Source organism: Zalophus californianus, chromosome X (assembly GCF_009762305.2).
Source record: "Zalophus californianus isolate mZalCal1 chromosome X, mZalCal1.pri.v2, whole genome shotgun sequence".
Lineage (NCBI taxonomy): Eukaryota > Metazoa > Chordata > Mammalia > Carnivora > Otariidae > Zalophus > Zalophus californianus.
In genome coordinates this window covers 93,869,090-93,882,838 of record NC_045612.1, presented here as the reverse complement: position 1 = coordinate 93,882,838, position 13,749 = coordinate 93,869,090, and the positions used below count along the sequence as shown (strand labels likewise).

Here is a 13,749-nt window from a genome sequence, read left to right as displayed (position 1 = left end):
TCACTTACCAAGTCCATAAAGCATCAATTGAAACATTCCAGAATGCAAGTCTACAAAAATGTGCAGACACTCTGAGTTACCGCAGGGCTCCAGGATGGGAACAACAAGAGCTGGAAGTGCAGTCTCTATGGAAGCTGAACGGTTAAGAAGGAAAAAATTATATTTCTATCTGAATATTTTACAGAAAAAAAATATTTCTCAGTGAGTAGAAACATACGAACTATCAAACAATCCTGAATGTTAAAGGAAAAACAGGAATTTGCAAAACTGGAATAGTACTATTATGTCAATTAGTAGCTCAAAAGGAAGAATGTATTCCTCGAGGTGACTTGAAACAAACAGACCCCTCTCGAAATACTACAGCAAAAAAAATCCCCAGATTCCTTAAAAAAGGTTAAAAGAGCTAGTGAAAACATGAACTTCATCAGTAAGCTGAATTCTAGTTTTACTTCCATTCAGTAATTACTAAGTAGTTAGTTTTTAAGGATTTTCTTTTTGATACGTGGGAAGAAAATTGGTAAATAGAATAAATTTCATCTACGGCCTCAATATTTTCAATGCTATTCTTCATAAACAGAGGATTTCTGGCAATTAGGGCCTGTGTGTTAAAAAAAAAAAAAAAAAGACCTGAAAACCATTACACATTATTGCTTATATAGGAAAAAAATTTTTCCCAGTTATTTATGCAACCTCATTTTTAAGTCACAGATGAAATAAGAACACAAGCAACTGTTAAACACCAATTCCCAAAGCTGCCAATATACTTGTTCTAGAGCTTCATAGTATTTCCACCAGGCCCAATTAACTCTTCCCTTAATCCCACAAACTGGCATAACAAAACCCAGTAAAGGAGCAAAGCACTGAAAGCGCAGCCCGTGCCTGTCAGATTGAGGAGTTATCAAAGGAATACACTCTTCTAGTTACCACGTTCCTCTAACACTACAGCACAGAAGAAAAGGCAGGCAGTGAGGAGAGTGGTAATGTAGGCCCAGCCTTTCACCAGGTGACTTCTCTGTGCTACTCTGTTAAACAAGAACAATAACATCTTCCTGTCCATGCCATGGGTCCTTAGGAGGAAGAAATGACAAGTTTGTGAAGGTGCTTTAAAAAGCAAAGTGCTCAACAACGTACATTATCCTTTATGAATCAAAGAAACAAACCGAAACCTCTTACTAGGAATTTGCACAATAATTAAAATGGGTGAGGTTACTGTTGGTGCTATCTGTACAAAGAAATTATCAAACAAGTAAATAAAGCCAAAAAATAGCAGGAGACATATTTAATCAGATGAAAACAAATTTCTTTCAAGTAGATCTACCACATATTTGTAAAGAAATGTTTAACAATACAGAGCCAGAACTATCACCTAAAACAAACACAAAAGAACAAAAAGGTATAGAAATTTCTTTTACGATATTTTATAATTCAGAGCAGTGTGAGAAATTAGTTCAGATTATGTTTTGCTGAATTTACTGTTAATATAATAAACAGTGCTTATAGATTTGAAGCAAGACTGCTGATTTTTAACATATCTGTACTGTTATAATTCCTAATGGATTAGAAATGTATTCTTTAAAGCAAAACCATTTTTATTTTTGTTTTCTTTTAATTTAAATTCAATTAATTAACATAGAACGTATTATTAGTTTCAGAGGCAGAGTTCAGTGATTCATCAGTCTTATATAATACCCAGTACTCATCACCATCACATGCCCTCCCTAATGCCCATCACCCAGTTACGCCATGCCCCCCACCCCCTCCCCTCCAGCAACCCTGTTTGTTTCCTATGATTAACAGTCTCTTACAGTTTGTCTCCCTCTCTGATTTTGTCTTGTTTTATTTTTCCCCTCCCTTCCCCTCTGATCCTCTGTTTTGTTTCTTAAATTCCACATGAGTGAGATCATATGATCATTGTCTTTCTCTAGCAAAACCATTTTTAAAGTGGAGAAATGATGTAAAGCTCATTCTGACAATTGGGGTAACAATTGTAATTTCAATCTAATTATCAAAATTGAGTGTTCCTGAAAAGACAGGGCAGAGAATACAGAAAGCACAGTCCAAAAGATAAAAAATACTTTGGTGTGTATCCCTTCTAACTGCCAATGTCCATATTTTTCTTTACGGAAAATAAAATCTATAAGGCCCTAAGCATTTAAAGGCAACTGGTTTGAAGGTATCCAAACAAGGCAAAACTTACCAATAAAATATAGAAGAATTAAAAGCTGTGCAAGCTGACAGGATGGTACACTACTTCTTCCTGCAGCAGGAATGTATATATAAATCTCTTTTGTTTCTCCCTATCTATGTACTGAGGACCAGATGAGGAATGGACCGATACACAGTAATATAAAGTGTGAAGATTAAAGAAAGGCAACTAAGCCCGCTTCCGAACTGCCCCCGCTACCCTGATTCTGGCACTGCCGCATCGCAACAGGAGGGAGACTCCCCTGGCTTTCAAGAGACAGGAATGCTGCAAACGGGGCTACCTGACACGTGACTTTACGTGCCCTGCACTGCCTTTTTTGACCTTCTCTCCAAAGTTCTGCCTACTCTGCTTCGAGACATTCCCACCCCCATGAAACCACACACTGCCATCTAGACTGTCCAAAACCTGCTGTCTGTCCATTCCCCCAGCCCTCCCTTGAAATGCTCCCTTGTCCAAGCTACTCATTTCCTGGGCTTATGACAGCGAGGAGTGGGAAGAAAAGCCAGGTGATTAAGGGTAACTGCCCTAAAGGATTCCAAGAACAGTCCTTGGTCCCAGTAAAGGATGTGACTAAAGCATGTTTTCCCATCACAAAAGGGATCAAGTAAGACTGCATGAAGAATACAAATGCACGAACACGAGTTTAAAAACAAGTTAAAGCATATGCTGTAAAACGGTGGGTCCGCAGGCCCTTTCCTAAAGCAGTCGTCATTTCCAGAACTGTTCTGATTAAAGCAGGTCTGAGGAGCCCAACGCCACACGCAAGCACCCTCTCCTTCCTCCGAAACACAGTACAGTCTCCAAAGCACCCTTCTCTCACACCCAGGACTCTACAGACACGTAGAACATGAAAACCACTGCTGGAGCACACTCCCACTAAAGGTAAGAGATCTAGGAAGAACCTGGACTAACATCCTTGAGTTACAGAAGAGAATGGGGCCCAAAGAGTGTTACTTGTTCAAGAGCATGCAGCTCAACTCAGACCTTCTGGCTGCCCAACCAGTGAGATCTCTACAAAATGGCGCTGAAGAAAAATCTTTTGCAACTTATATTAACAAGACAAAAAACTATTCTTATGTTAATACTTGGTTAGTCTATTTCTCAAAGTAATTTAAATATCCCCTGGGCAATCACAAAGAGTTTTTTACTTATTACTAATAAATAAGCCTTGTTTGTGGAGGATACTAAAATAAACCAGAGCCTATCAAAAGAACACAAACTCTGATTTTCCGCAATGCCAACAAATTTTATCATTTTACTATTTTGAAAAGTTAGAAGTTAGAAAAAATTAAGATTGCAAAAATCCTTAACAGTCTTCTTTACAAGGGTGCCAAGACAATTAAATGGGAAAATTGTTTTTTTTTTTCAGCAAATGTTCCTGGAACAACTGCATATCCCCAAACAAAAGAAAACAGCTGGACCCCCTACTTCACACCACATACAAACATTAACTCAGAAAGCAATCTAAATTTAAGAGCTAAAACTATGAAACTGAAGAGAGATGAAAAGATGTTCAAGAATCATTAGGCAAATGCAAATCAAAACCACAGCGGATACATCAGTTCATACCCACCAGGACAGCTAGAAACCAAAAGACAGTAACTGTTATTGGTAAGTATGCAAAGAAACTGGAAACCTCACAACACACTGCTGGTGATGGGATTATAAGGTGGTGTTAAACATGTAAAAAGGTAAAACACAGTTACCAAAAGACCCAGCCCTTCCACTACTAGGTACATGGCCAAGAGAAATGAAAACAGGTCCACACAAACACCTGTACAAGAATGTTCAAAGCAGTGTTATTCATCATAGGAAAAAAAAAGTGGAAGTGATGTGGAAAATAAAGGCAGAAGGAAATGTAGATAAAATTAAATGTCCCTATAACCTACAGCCCAATGACAAATACTTGAGGCAGGCAGAGTATAATGCTCCTCCAGGAAGCTCCCAACTGTCTTAATGTTAATGCCTTGCTAGAGGGAAAAACAACCTTGGTTTGACAACAGCAAGGCCTCAGATTTCCCCAGTCTTCTTTTAGCATATGAAAATCCTTTTGAAACTTCCCTTATCTTTACTTCCCCCCCACCCCAAAGTATATCATCTGTTGCTTCTCACAATCCCAGGGCAGCCACTCCTCCTGCCCACGGGTCCTGTCCCGGTGCTTTAATAAAACCACCATTTTGCACCGAAGACGTCTTAAGAATTCTTTCTTGGCCATTGGCTCTGGACCCCACCAAACACACCAACATCCAAAAACTACGTCATTTGGTGCCCAACGTGGGGCTTCAAAGGTCTTTTCATCTGGACTCCGCTGGACTCCGAGCTTTGGTACACACTTGGTGAGTACTTTGCTCTCCCTTTACTCTCATTTCAGTGGCTCTTCAAGGAGTACACTCTTACTGGAACCCTTTCATGTCGATTGCCCAAGCTCCAATCCTCTAGCCCGTGGCTACTCTACAGGGAGGAGAAAGCCTGCCTTTTGGCTGAAAGTTAGTACAATGGCCGGAATGGTAACAAAACCCAGGAACTTGATGCCCTCTCTTTATTCCTGTCCTCAAAGTTGTCTGTCTTGGACACATAACAGCCACCTAAGTGACTAGCATGGCTACCAATCTTAAGACTCCCACGTGAGGTTTCCTCCTCACTGGTCAAATGTGATCCCTTTCCACATCCTTGGTCTTGCCTTTTCTGGCCACAAGACCTCCACTGGGATCCGGCTGAAACCAGTACCCGATTGAATTAAAACCCCACCTGGGACTGGTTTCCTAGGGAAATTTGGCTGTAAAGACTACATGTGTTGGAATGTCACTTAGATCATCATGGATTTCTATTCTTTACTGTTTTCTGTCAATGTCCTCTAACTACTTAAGTTACAAAATTGGGTACTTTCCTCTTGTAAAACTTTTCTACTATCTTCCATGGGTTAAAAAGGGCGGGTTCTTTGTGGCCTTCATGGCGAGGCAAGCCTAGGTGCGGTCTGACCTTCATGGCGGGGCCTTCAGGGCAAGCCAAGGCGCAGCGTGACCGTTGTGCCAAGCCAAGCCAAGGCACGGTGTGGCCTTCACGGCAAGGTAAGCCACGGCACAGTGCGGCCTTCACAGTGGGTCCTTCAGCAAGGCAAGCCAAGGCACGATAGGCCTTCAAAGTAAGGTAAACTGGGTCCATACGCTCGCACCCATTGTAGTGCAGAATGTGATGGGGAAGCAGGGGGAAGGCATGCCTCCCTCCTACAAGGCCTTTATGGCAGGCAGTGATCATAGCGATTTTGTTCGAGACGCCCCGTGTTGCTTTGACATCAGGAACCTCTGACATATCCTGCACGTGGGACCCCACCTGGGAGTCAGGGATAGGGGGGCTTTTGGTAACGGACCATTTCTCTTCAGTCCCCAAGGACTCTCCCTTGGAATGCCTTTTAACCCACTGGAAACCATTCGGATTGCAAAATTTAAGAAAGGTACCACATGGCCTCAGTAGGATCTTATCAGTCAGCTCTCTTCTGCAAGGAACAGCAAACAGATGGAGGTACCCTAAGTCCATCCAGGCCTTCAGGGCTCTAAATTAGGACCCAAACCTAAGGGCCTCTTGCAGAGCGTGTTTGGTCATAATCAGACCACTAAACTCCCTCCTGATATATGAATGATAATTATCTACATAGGCCTCTTCCCAATAAACTCAGGTTACTGGAGGAAACACAGGCCATTCCTTGCAAAGGGGACTCTCTCACTATTCCTCCTAATAGACCCAGGCTACTCTAGCACTACATGGGGGTTTTTCCCTCATTTCCCAGGTTAATGGATATAATTGGAACCAATGTGCTCTGCTTAGTCTACCATGGGATGGGGACTTTAAGGAATGTTCCCAAGGAGCTGCCGAGACCACCTATGTTTTGGGGAAATTCCCTGTCTTCTCCGGCCTACCATGGGCTGCCCAATTCCTTTTGTTGGTGGGAAAACAGCATCTGCTCCTCTGTTGGAGCTGATAAGCTCTAGAGTTGGGAACCCTCTTTTCTGCCTTCTGGCAGCCCCTTGCCTCTTCTGCCTCGCTCTCCTCCTGTTTCTGCATCACCTTGAGTGTGGCCTGCATAACTGGCTTCTAGACCATTCTTCGTACCTCCTCCTCCTTCCCTCACTATCAAGGAGCGAAGAAGAGCATCCCCTGGACTTAACACCACCCACTTGAGATTGCCCCACCAGTGTCCCAAACCTAAGGGCCTCTTGCAGAATGTGTTTGGTCGTAATCAGACCACTAAACTCCTCCTGATATACTGACAATGGGGAACAAACTGACTTTTGAAAAGAGAATCCAGGTGGAATATAATTCAGTTATTTAAACCAACTTAAGTTTGTTGGTTTAAGGTAGACCTTTCTTTAAAGTTAACAGCATTAAAGGTGAAACTTTTATTCTATCAAGATTTACTGAAGGTCAAATAAGCTCGTGTTATCTCTGTTGCAATTTATTAGCAAAAAGATGACTTAAAATGATGGTTAACGGTCTCAAGCTTTCATGGGTAATTGTTAAAATAGCTTTCCAAGTCTTTGGTAACCAGAAACTTTAAAGTTTTGCTTAGATAAGTGGGACTGAGTTCATTAGCCATCTAGATCTTTTCCAAATAGGATAAAGTGCTAAAGCACTGATTACTGGATGTCAGTTTATGCTTCTGACTTCTTACTGCAGAGAAACTAAGGATATTTGGGTCTGTCAGTAAACATGTTCTGTGCTTAACTGATTCATAAACTTGCATCTAAAGAGTTTTGGTGTAGCAGTTCACAATTTGTTACTACTTAGCTTTCACTAGAGACTAAGGTTTCTAAGAGTTAAAATTTTGCTAAATGTAATTAAGACTGATGGAAATAAGGGAAGCAACTCTGAATGAAAAAGTTGTGGGTCTGTTGTAGGGAAATCTTTGGAAAGGAATTTTACATGTGGTCAAGACGGACTAAGATTAAAATGAAGGGATTTTTAAAAAGATTTTATTTATTTATTTGAGAGAGAGAGAGAGTCAGCACAAGCGGGGGGGAGGGGCAGAGGGAAAGAGAGAGAGACGTAGACTCCCCACTGGGCAGGAGCCCTGATACTGGGCTCATTCCAGGACACTGAGATTATGACCTGAGCCGAAGGCAGACACTTAACCGACCGAGCCACCCAGGCATCCCTAAAATGAAGGGATTTTTAAAAGTACATGGGCATAAGATTGAAATTTGCTTTTCTCTCTCTTCAAAAGACGAAGTTTTCTTGAATTAACTGGTGTGCTGTTGGTAAGAAAATGTAAACAAAGGTTTTTTTCTCTTTTGTCTGCCCAGAAAACCTGTTTCTATGTTTTGCCTTTATCAGGTCTTTGATCACTTAGTTAAAACTTCTCAATCTTAAAGCAGTTAAGTTTTGCTAACTCCATTCAACTCCAAAATGGAAGCAAAATTGAGCCACCCTGGCGCTCCACTTTGAGTTTTTTTTTTTTTTTTTTAACGAACTTCCCAAGATTTAAATTGGAAATAAAGTCTCTTTGACTCGTTAGGCCTTTTTATTGGTATGTTATTCTGGAAGCACTGTTAAACAAATAATAAGCCTTAGGTTACATTTGGGTAAATGCTATAACCATTTAGAGATGATATGCAGTTCTAAAGTTTTAATATGTTCTGGTATGAGGCCATTACTTAATATTCTGATTACTGAACAGAAATAACCAAATTTCCTTGCCAGCTATGGTTGTAACCTCTTATCAGATCTTTAACCATGTCCATTTTTGAGTCTTTTCATTTATAGTTATTGTTCTTATTCTCTTGCAAAACGTGTTTCATCTTCAAGGAGAATCATAAAAAGGGCTTTTGATAAATACAGATTTTTTTCTACCTTTAAGATCATAAAATTGAAATGGTTAAGACCTTCCAGAACTAACTAAACTGAGGATGATTATAGTTTGACTCTTGTTTTAAACTTTGCAGGTTCTTTAATATTTGTACTTCCAGACTAAGGAAACTTTCTCTTAAGATATCTATGATATGGAAAAATAAGATAAATATTCCTCTGAACAAACGGAAGCCTTTTACTTTTCTATCTGAACCCTCTGAAATTCAAAAGGTCTCCAAAAAGTATTCTCTCTTCCATGGCAGTTACAGTCATTTGCCTAAGTTCAGTAAGAATAAGTGTTCTCCTTGTAACAGGACACCACTGGTAACAGTGGTTATTTTACCAAGGCTTTGACTGGGATGTCATATTTGAGAGGGACCAGCATTGACTCAGATATGACCATACAGCTTTAAGGAACTAAGGTTGACTTTATGAATCATGGAGCCAACAGAGCCCCTTGGAACTGTTGGCCTGATAGCTTGCTTACAGAGTTCCCAGCAGCCTTACCAGGTGAGTAAAGAGTATCACTTCCTGGCAGGTGCAGGAACCTCTGGATACTTTGAGGATCTCAAAAAGAGGAATTTGCCCAAATCTACAGGTATTGCAGGCATGTCTGGCAAGCACTTGGCTTGGCTTCTGGCCTCGGGAGGCTACTAAAAGTTAAACCTAGAGATTCCTTTTAAAAAGTTCCAGCAAAGCAAACTGTAAAAGCTCTCTTTGATCACTCACTATTCTTGTTGAGCTTATGTAAATCATTAGGCCAAGTTTGTTAAAACTGGACTTGTTTTACAAACAAAATAGTCCTGATATGGCTATCTCTGATTAAAAATGAAAATATTTCAATAACACATTTTTGTAGATACTAGATTTTAAGCATTGAGAATCAAGAAAATTGGATTACTCTTTTACCAGCAGGGCTTCTCCGAATGAGGATTGCCCCAAAACAACCAACAGGGTTAAATCCTTCTGAGTTACTATATGAAAAACCTTTTCTCACCGTAAACCTATCAAAAGATGGAGACTATAATGCTTTGTTAAATTATTCTCTTGAGGCTGGGTTATATTATATTCATAAACCTCTAAATGAATATGCAAACCATGTCCTCCCTAAACCTCATCTGACAGTCACTAGCAACCTACCCCATATAAACCTTGGATGCAGGGTTTATTTAAAGGACTGGAAGTCTAATACAGCAGGGGATTTAACTCCAAAATGGAAGGGCCCCTACCAGGTCATATTATGTACTCCCACTGCAGTAAAATTAGAGGGGCACTCTTCATGGACTCACATATCTAGAATAAAACCTGTATTTCCTTCACAGGAAACCAACGAGCAAACTCTAGCATGCCTTTTTATTCCTGTGAACCTGTGACGACCTCAAATTTCTTTTCAAACAATAAAGGACTGGAGGAAAATTTTAGTTAACTATCGAAAGTCCCTTTATTCAGAGTTCTCATTCTCATTATAATATTAACCTTCTTTTGTTGTCTCTTCCGGTGTCTCCCTGCCTGGTGCCAAGACTCCTTCACTGCCGTAACTTCTAGCTGACAGGATGACCCTTTCTACTCAAGGAGATTCGTATATGTTGTCTACCTTGGACTGGCTGCCTTTGCCTTTGTAACTCCTATATATAAATTCCCCAAGTGACCAATGTTGACCCATAGGTAGGGACATCTCTACACCCCTATTCAGCACAGAGAAGTTACAGAAGATGAGACCTTCCACCCTCAGCAACCTTAAAGATTTAAGGGTCAAAACTGTTCAAGGGGGGGAATGATGTGAGAAACAAAGACAGAAGGAAATGTAGATAAAATTAGATGTCCTTATAACCTGCAGCCCACTAACAAATACTTGAGGCAGGCAGAGTATAAGATCCCAACCGTCTTAATGTTAATGCCTTGCTAGAGGGAAAAACAACCTTGGTTTGACAACAGCTAGGCCTCAGGTTTCCCCAGTCTTCTTTTAGCATATGAAAATCCTTTTGAAACTTCCCTTATCTTTACTTCCCCCCACCCCAAAGTATATCATCTGTTGCTTCTCACAATCCCAGGGCAGCCTCTCCTTCTGCCCACGGGTCCTCTCCCCATGCTTTAATAAAACCACCATTTTGCACCGAAGACGTCTTAAGAATTCTTTCTTGGCCATTGGCTCTGGACCCCACCAAACACACCAACATCCAAAAACTACATCAGATGCCACCCCATCAATGATGAATGGAGAAGCAAAACGTGGTGTATCTGTACAATGGATTATTGGACAATAAAAATGAAGTATTGAAGCATGCTTTAACATGCACAAACCTTAAAAACGTTATGCTAACAACAATATCCAGAAGACCACACATTATATGATTTCATTTATCTGAAATGTCCAGGACAGGCAATTCTAAAGAGACAAAGTAGATTAGTGGTTGCCAGGGGCTGAAGGGAGGGATGAATGGGGAGTGACTGCTAATGGATACAAAGTTTCTTTGGGGGATGATTAAAATGTTCTAAAATTAGATTGTGGAGCTAGTTGTACAACTCTTCAGTATATTAAAAACCACCGAATGAGTGAATTGTATGTGAATTTTATCTCAAAACTATTACAAAAAAGGAAGAAAACGGAGGGGGGGGTATGTGTGCTTTCTAACCCCAATGAAAGTTTTGTATACTTTACAATCAGAAATTTTAGGTCTGTATTGAACATCCTTGCTTGAGGGATTAAAATGGAGGTGGGTGGGGGATGAGGACTTCCACTGCATCTTGTAATTAAATTAAAATTACCAAAACCTGATAAATCTGTGAAGCCCCGATGGGGCTAGTGGGCATGTCCCTGCAAACAAGATTTAAGGCCAACACTTGCAGTTTTGTTAAGTTAAGCTGCCCTTCCCCTTAGTCTTTAGTTTGTTTTCAGACCCTCTTGTACACCTCTTTTCTTTCACTTTCTTCGAATGACTGTTGTATTCTAAATACAAATGTATTTGCCTGACTGTCTTTCCTTCAGGCGTATTTTTACCTAATTCGTCAAAGTGGTACAGAAGAAGCTGCTTTTTAAAGTATAATGGACTAGGCTGGGCTCTGTGGCGATGAAAGGCAGTCCCTTTGCGACCAGAACTATTAAAGACATCATAATATTTATGGCACTTCCCCTACATCAGCTCACTTAATTAAAGGCTGTTCACTGTGAGCATGAGGTAATCACAACCAAAAACAAGTGGGGTAGGGAGAGTGAATATGCTCATGATACTGTGAAACTATTTCTAGAATGAAAGCACTGGCTTTCTAAGTGATTGTCCCCCAAAGCTCTAAACATACTAAGTAAGGAAACTTAGAAGATTTTTGCACTATGTGTGTTTATATTTCTTATCTGAATCCTGCTAATGTATTAACAATTAAAAAAAAATCTTTAAAAAGACGAGGGATAAATTCTGCTTCCCTCAAAAAGACGTATTTTATAAATAAGTATCTGCAAAGCTGCCTTATTCTTAGAAGACCTAAAAAAAATAAGATTCATAGTAAGATGTTAAAATAACTTCCATTTCAATAGGAAAAAGGCTTTAAGGAGAGTCAATATGCATACATTTCAAAAATAAGGCCAAGCTAAAAAAGTAAGAAGAAAATAGAAAAATTAGGACAAGCTTGGTAGATCACAAATTAAAATGCAGAAATGCCCAACGTCCACAACAAAACCAGGAAAAAAAGTCAGATTAAGAAAGATGCTTCATAAAAGTGGATACTAACAAACAAAAGAAAGGCAGAAATGCCAGTTTAAAAGAACCTACAGTTTTCATTGGCATTGAAGCCTCGCAGAATGGCCTTCAGTTCCTGGAGTTTCTGATGAGCTCGTGCATGGACACTGTCAATCAGGAGCTTTTCTATTGATAAGTGATCAATCTGCATAAATGAAAACAACAGAATCGTATGTGCACTTTAAACATATTTACTTTAAAAGTCTGAGAGCAGATTATTGTTTCAAGACAGTTCCTTTTAGAATCACACTGATTTTTTAACCAGTAAAAGAAAGCAAGCTTAAAGTTAAAAAGAAATATACAGTAGTATATGGTACTGGTAGCTTAAAGACCACAGCTAACATTCTGGCAAGTATGTATCAAGACAGTATATGTATTGGTTATCAGTGATTAAATGGCAGAACTTCAGAATAAAATGGTGATCTGACCTAAGTTAAAAAATTTGAAAGAACATTTAAAAAAATTATATATATATAACATTTGTTATTAAAAAATGCAAAAGCATAACATTTGTCTAAAACAAGTTTCATAAAGGGTTTTAGGAAAAACTGGGTATTTTAAAGAATTTGTGTTAAAAGTTTTAAGTATAAATATTGTTATATTCATTTAACCGAAACAGTATTAAAATATATTGAGATCTTTTACCTTCATGGCCCTTTCTACTAATTTGGAATCAGAAGCTGGCAAAGGAGGATCATGAAAAATCTGTAAAGGCTTAGAGACATCATTTTCATCGATTTTAATTGTAACTTTGTGAACAGATGCCGTCCCTGTTTTTCTCCCAAGAACCTGTTGACTAAAGAGAAAAAAAGAAATATTTTCTTTTTAAAAAACATTTATTTATTTGAGAGGGAGCACAGGCGGGAGAACAGAGGGAAGAGGGAGAGTGAATCCTAAGCAGACTCTGCACTGAGCGCAGAGCCCAACACGGGGCTTGACCTCATGACCCTGAGATCACAACCTAGCCAAAACCAAGAGGTGGACACTCAACTGACTGTGCCACCCAGGCACCCCAAGAAAAAAAGAAATATTAATAAAATTTTTTCCCAAAACAGCCTGTTAACTTTTGGAATAAAACAGAAACAATCTATTGTGTACCTTAGCCAGAGCCTAGAACATGAGAGGCCCACAGACTATTCTATAATCCAACACAGTATTTATGTCCTTTAAAAAAAAAAAAAAGACCCAGAATTTAACAAAACACATGCACACAGACAACAAAAAAAAAATCCCAAAACAAAACAACCTGTGTTCTAAGAGGTGTCTACTAATCTGATTCCTTCACAGAAAATGGGAATCAAACAAAGTTCCAGGGAATCAAGGACTGTAAACAGCCTGATACTGATTTTCCCCAAAACCCTCCCCCAAAAAAGATCTTAAAAGGCACAATTCAAAATGGAAAACTATGATAAGCAAGCATGTTTTAAAACATACCCAACAATTTTAATGGTCTTTCAGCAATCTGGTATGAGCCCAGGGTAATCTAACTTTTTAAGAAAGCTAATCTTAGTACAAATAAAGGTCTACGTATTTAAAACATGCCACGTTCCAAGAAAGGGGTCAGTTATAGATGTCCTATGTGGTTTATATGATACCAGGGACCTTACTATATAAAATCATGTAGCTAAGAGGTACACAGCTATTGGTGTATAGTAAATCAGATGCATGAGAGAAAAAAAGGAAGAAAAAGACAGAGTATTAACAGTCACAGCATGAACTCACCAGAATCAACTTCACTTACTTCCAAACTGAGAGGGAGAGGCACTTTCCAGCATGGTACCTTTCCACCTGCACAAGGTCTCCCCACCGCTCTCGGATTAACATTAGAGTTTGGGAATGTAGCACTTCTAACTGAAGCGATAAGCAGAAAGAATCTGATGGGTCTCGTTAAGCAAACTTAATAAATCACTACAACAGCCAATGAAGTACAAGCAAACTTCATTTAACGAAAGCTTTATTTCCCCAAAAGCT

The 13,749-nt window shown here is 39.5% G+C and overlaps 1 protein-coding gene across 2 annotated transcripts in view; it reads right to left on the bottom strand.

The window, feature by feature from the left end:
* The window catches only part of MED14 (mediator complex subunit 14), a 73,059-nt gene that overhangs the window by 43,253 nt on the left and 16,057 nt on the right, over positions 1-13,749 (bottom strand). For both annotated transcript variants that reach the window (XM_027608711.2, XM_027608712.2), the window contains exons 8-11: positions 13,520-13,652; positions 12,424-12,574; positions 11,812-11,923; positions 9-134 (exon numbers count right to left, since the gene is read on the bottom strand). In XM_027608711.2, the coding sequence (XP_027464512.1) occupies positions 9-134; positions 11,812-11,923; positions 12,424-12,574; positions 13,520-13,652 (522 nt within the window). The remainder of the gene's footprint in view (positions 1-8; positions 135-11,811; positions 11,924-12,423; positions 12,575-13,519; positions 13,653-13,749) is intronic.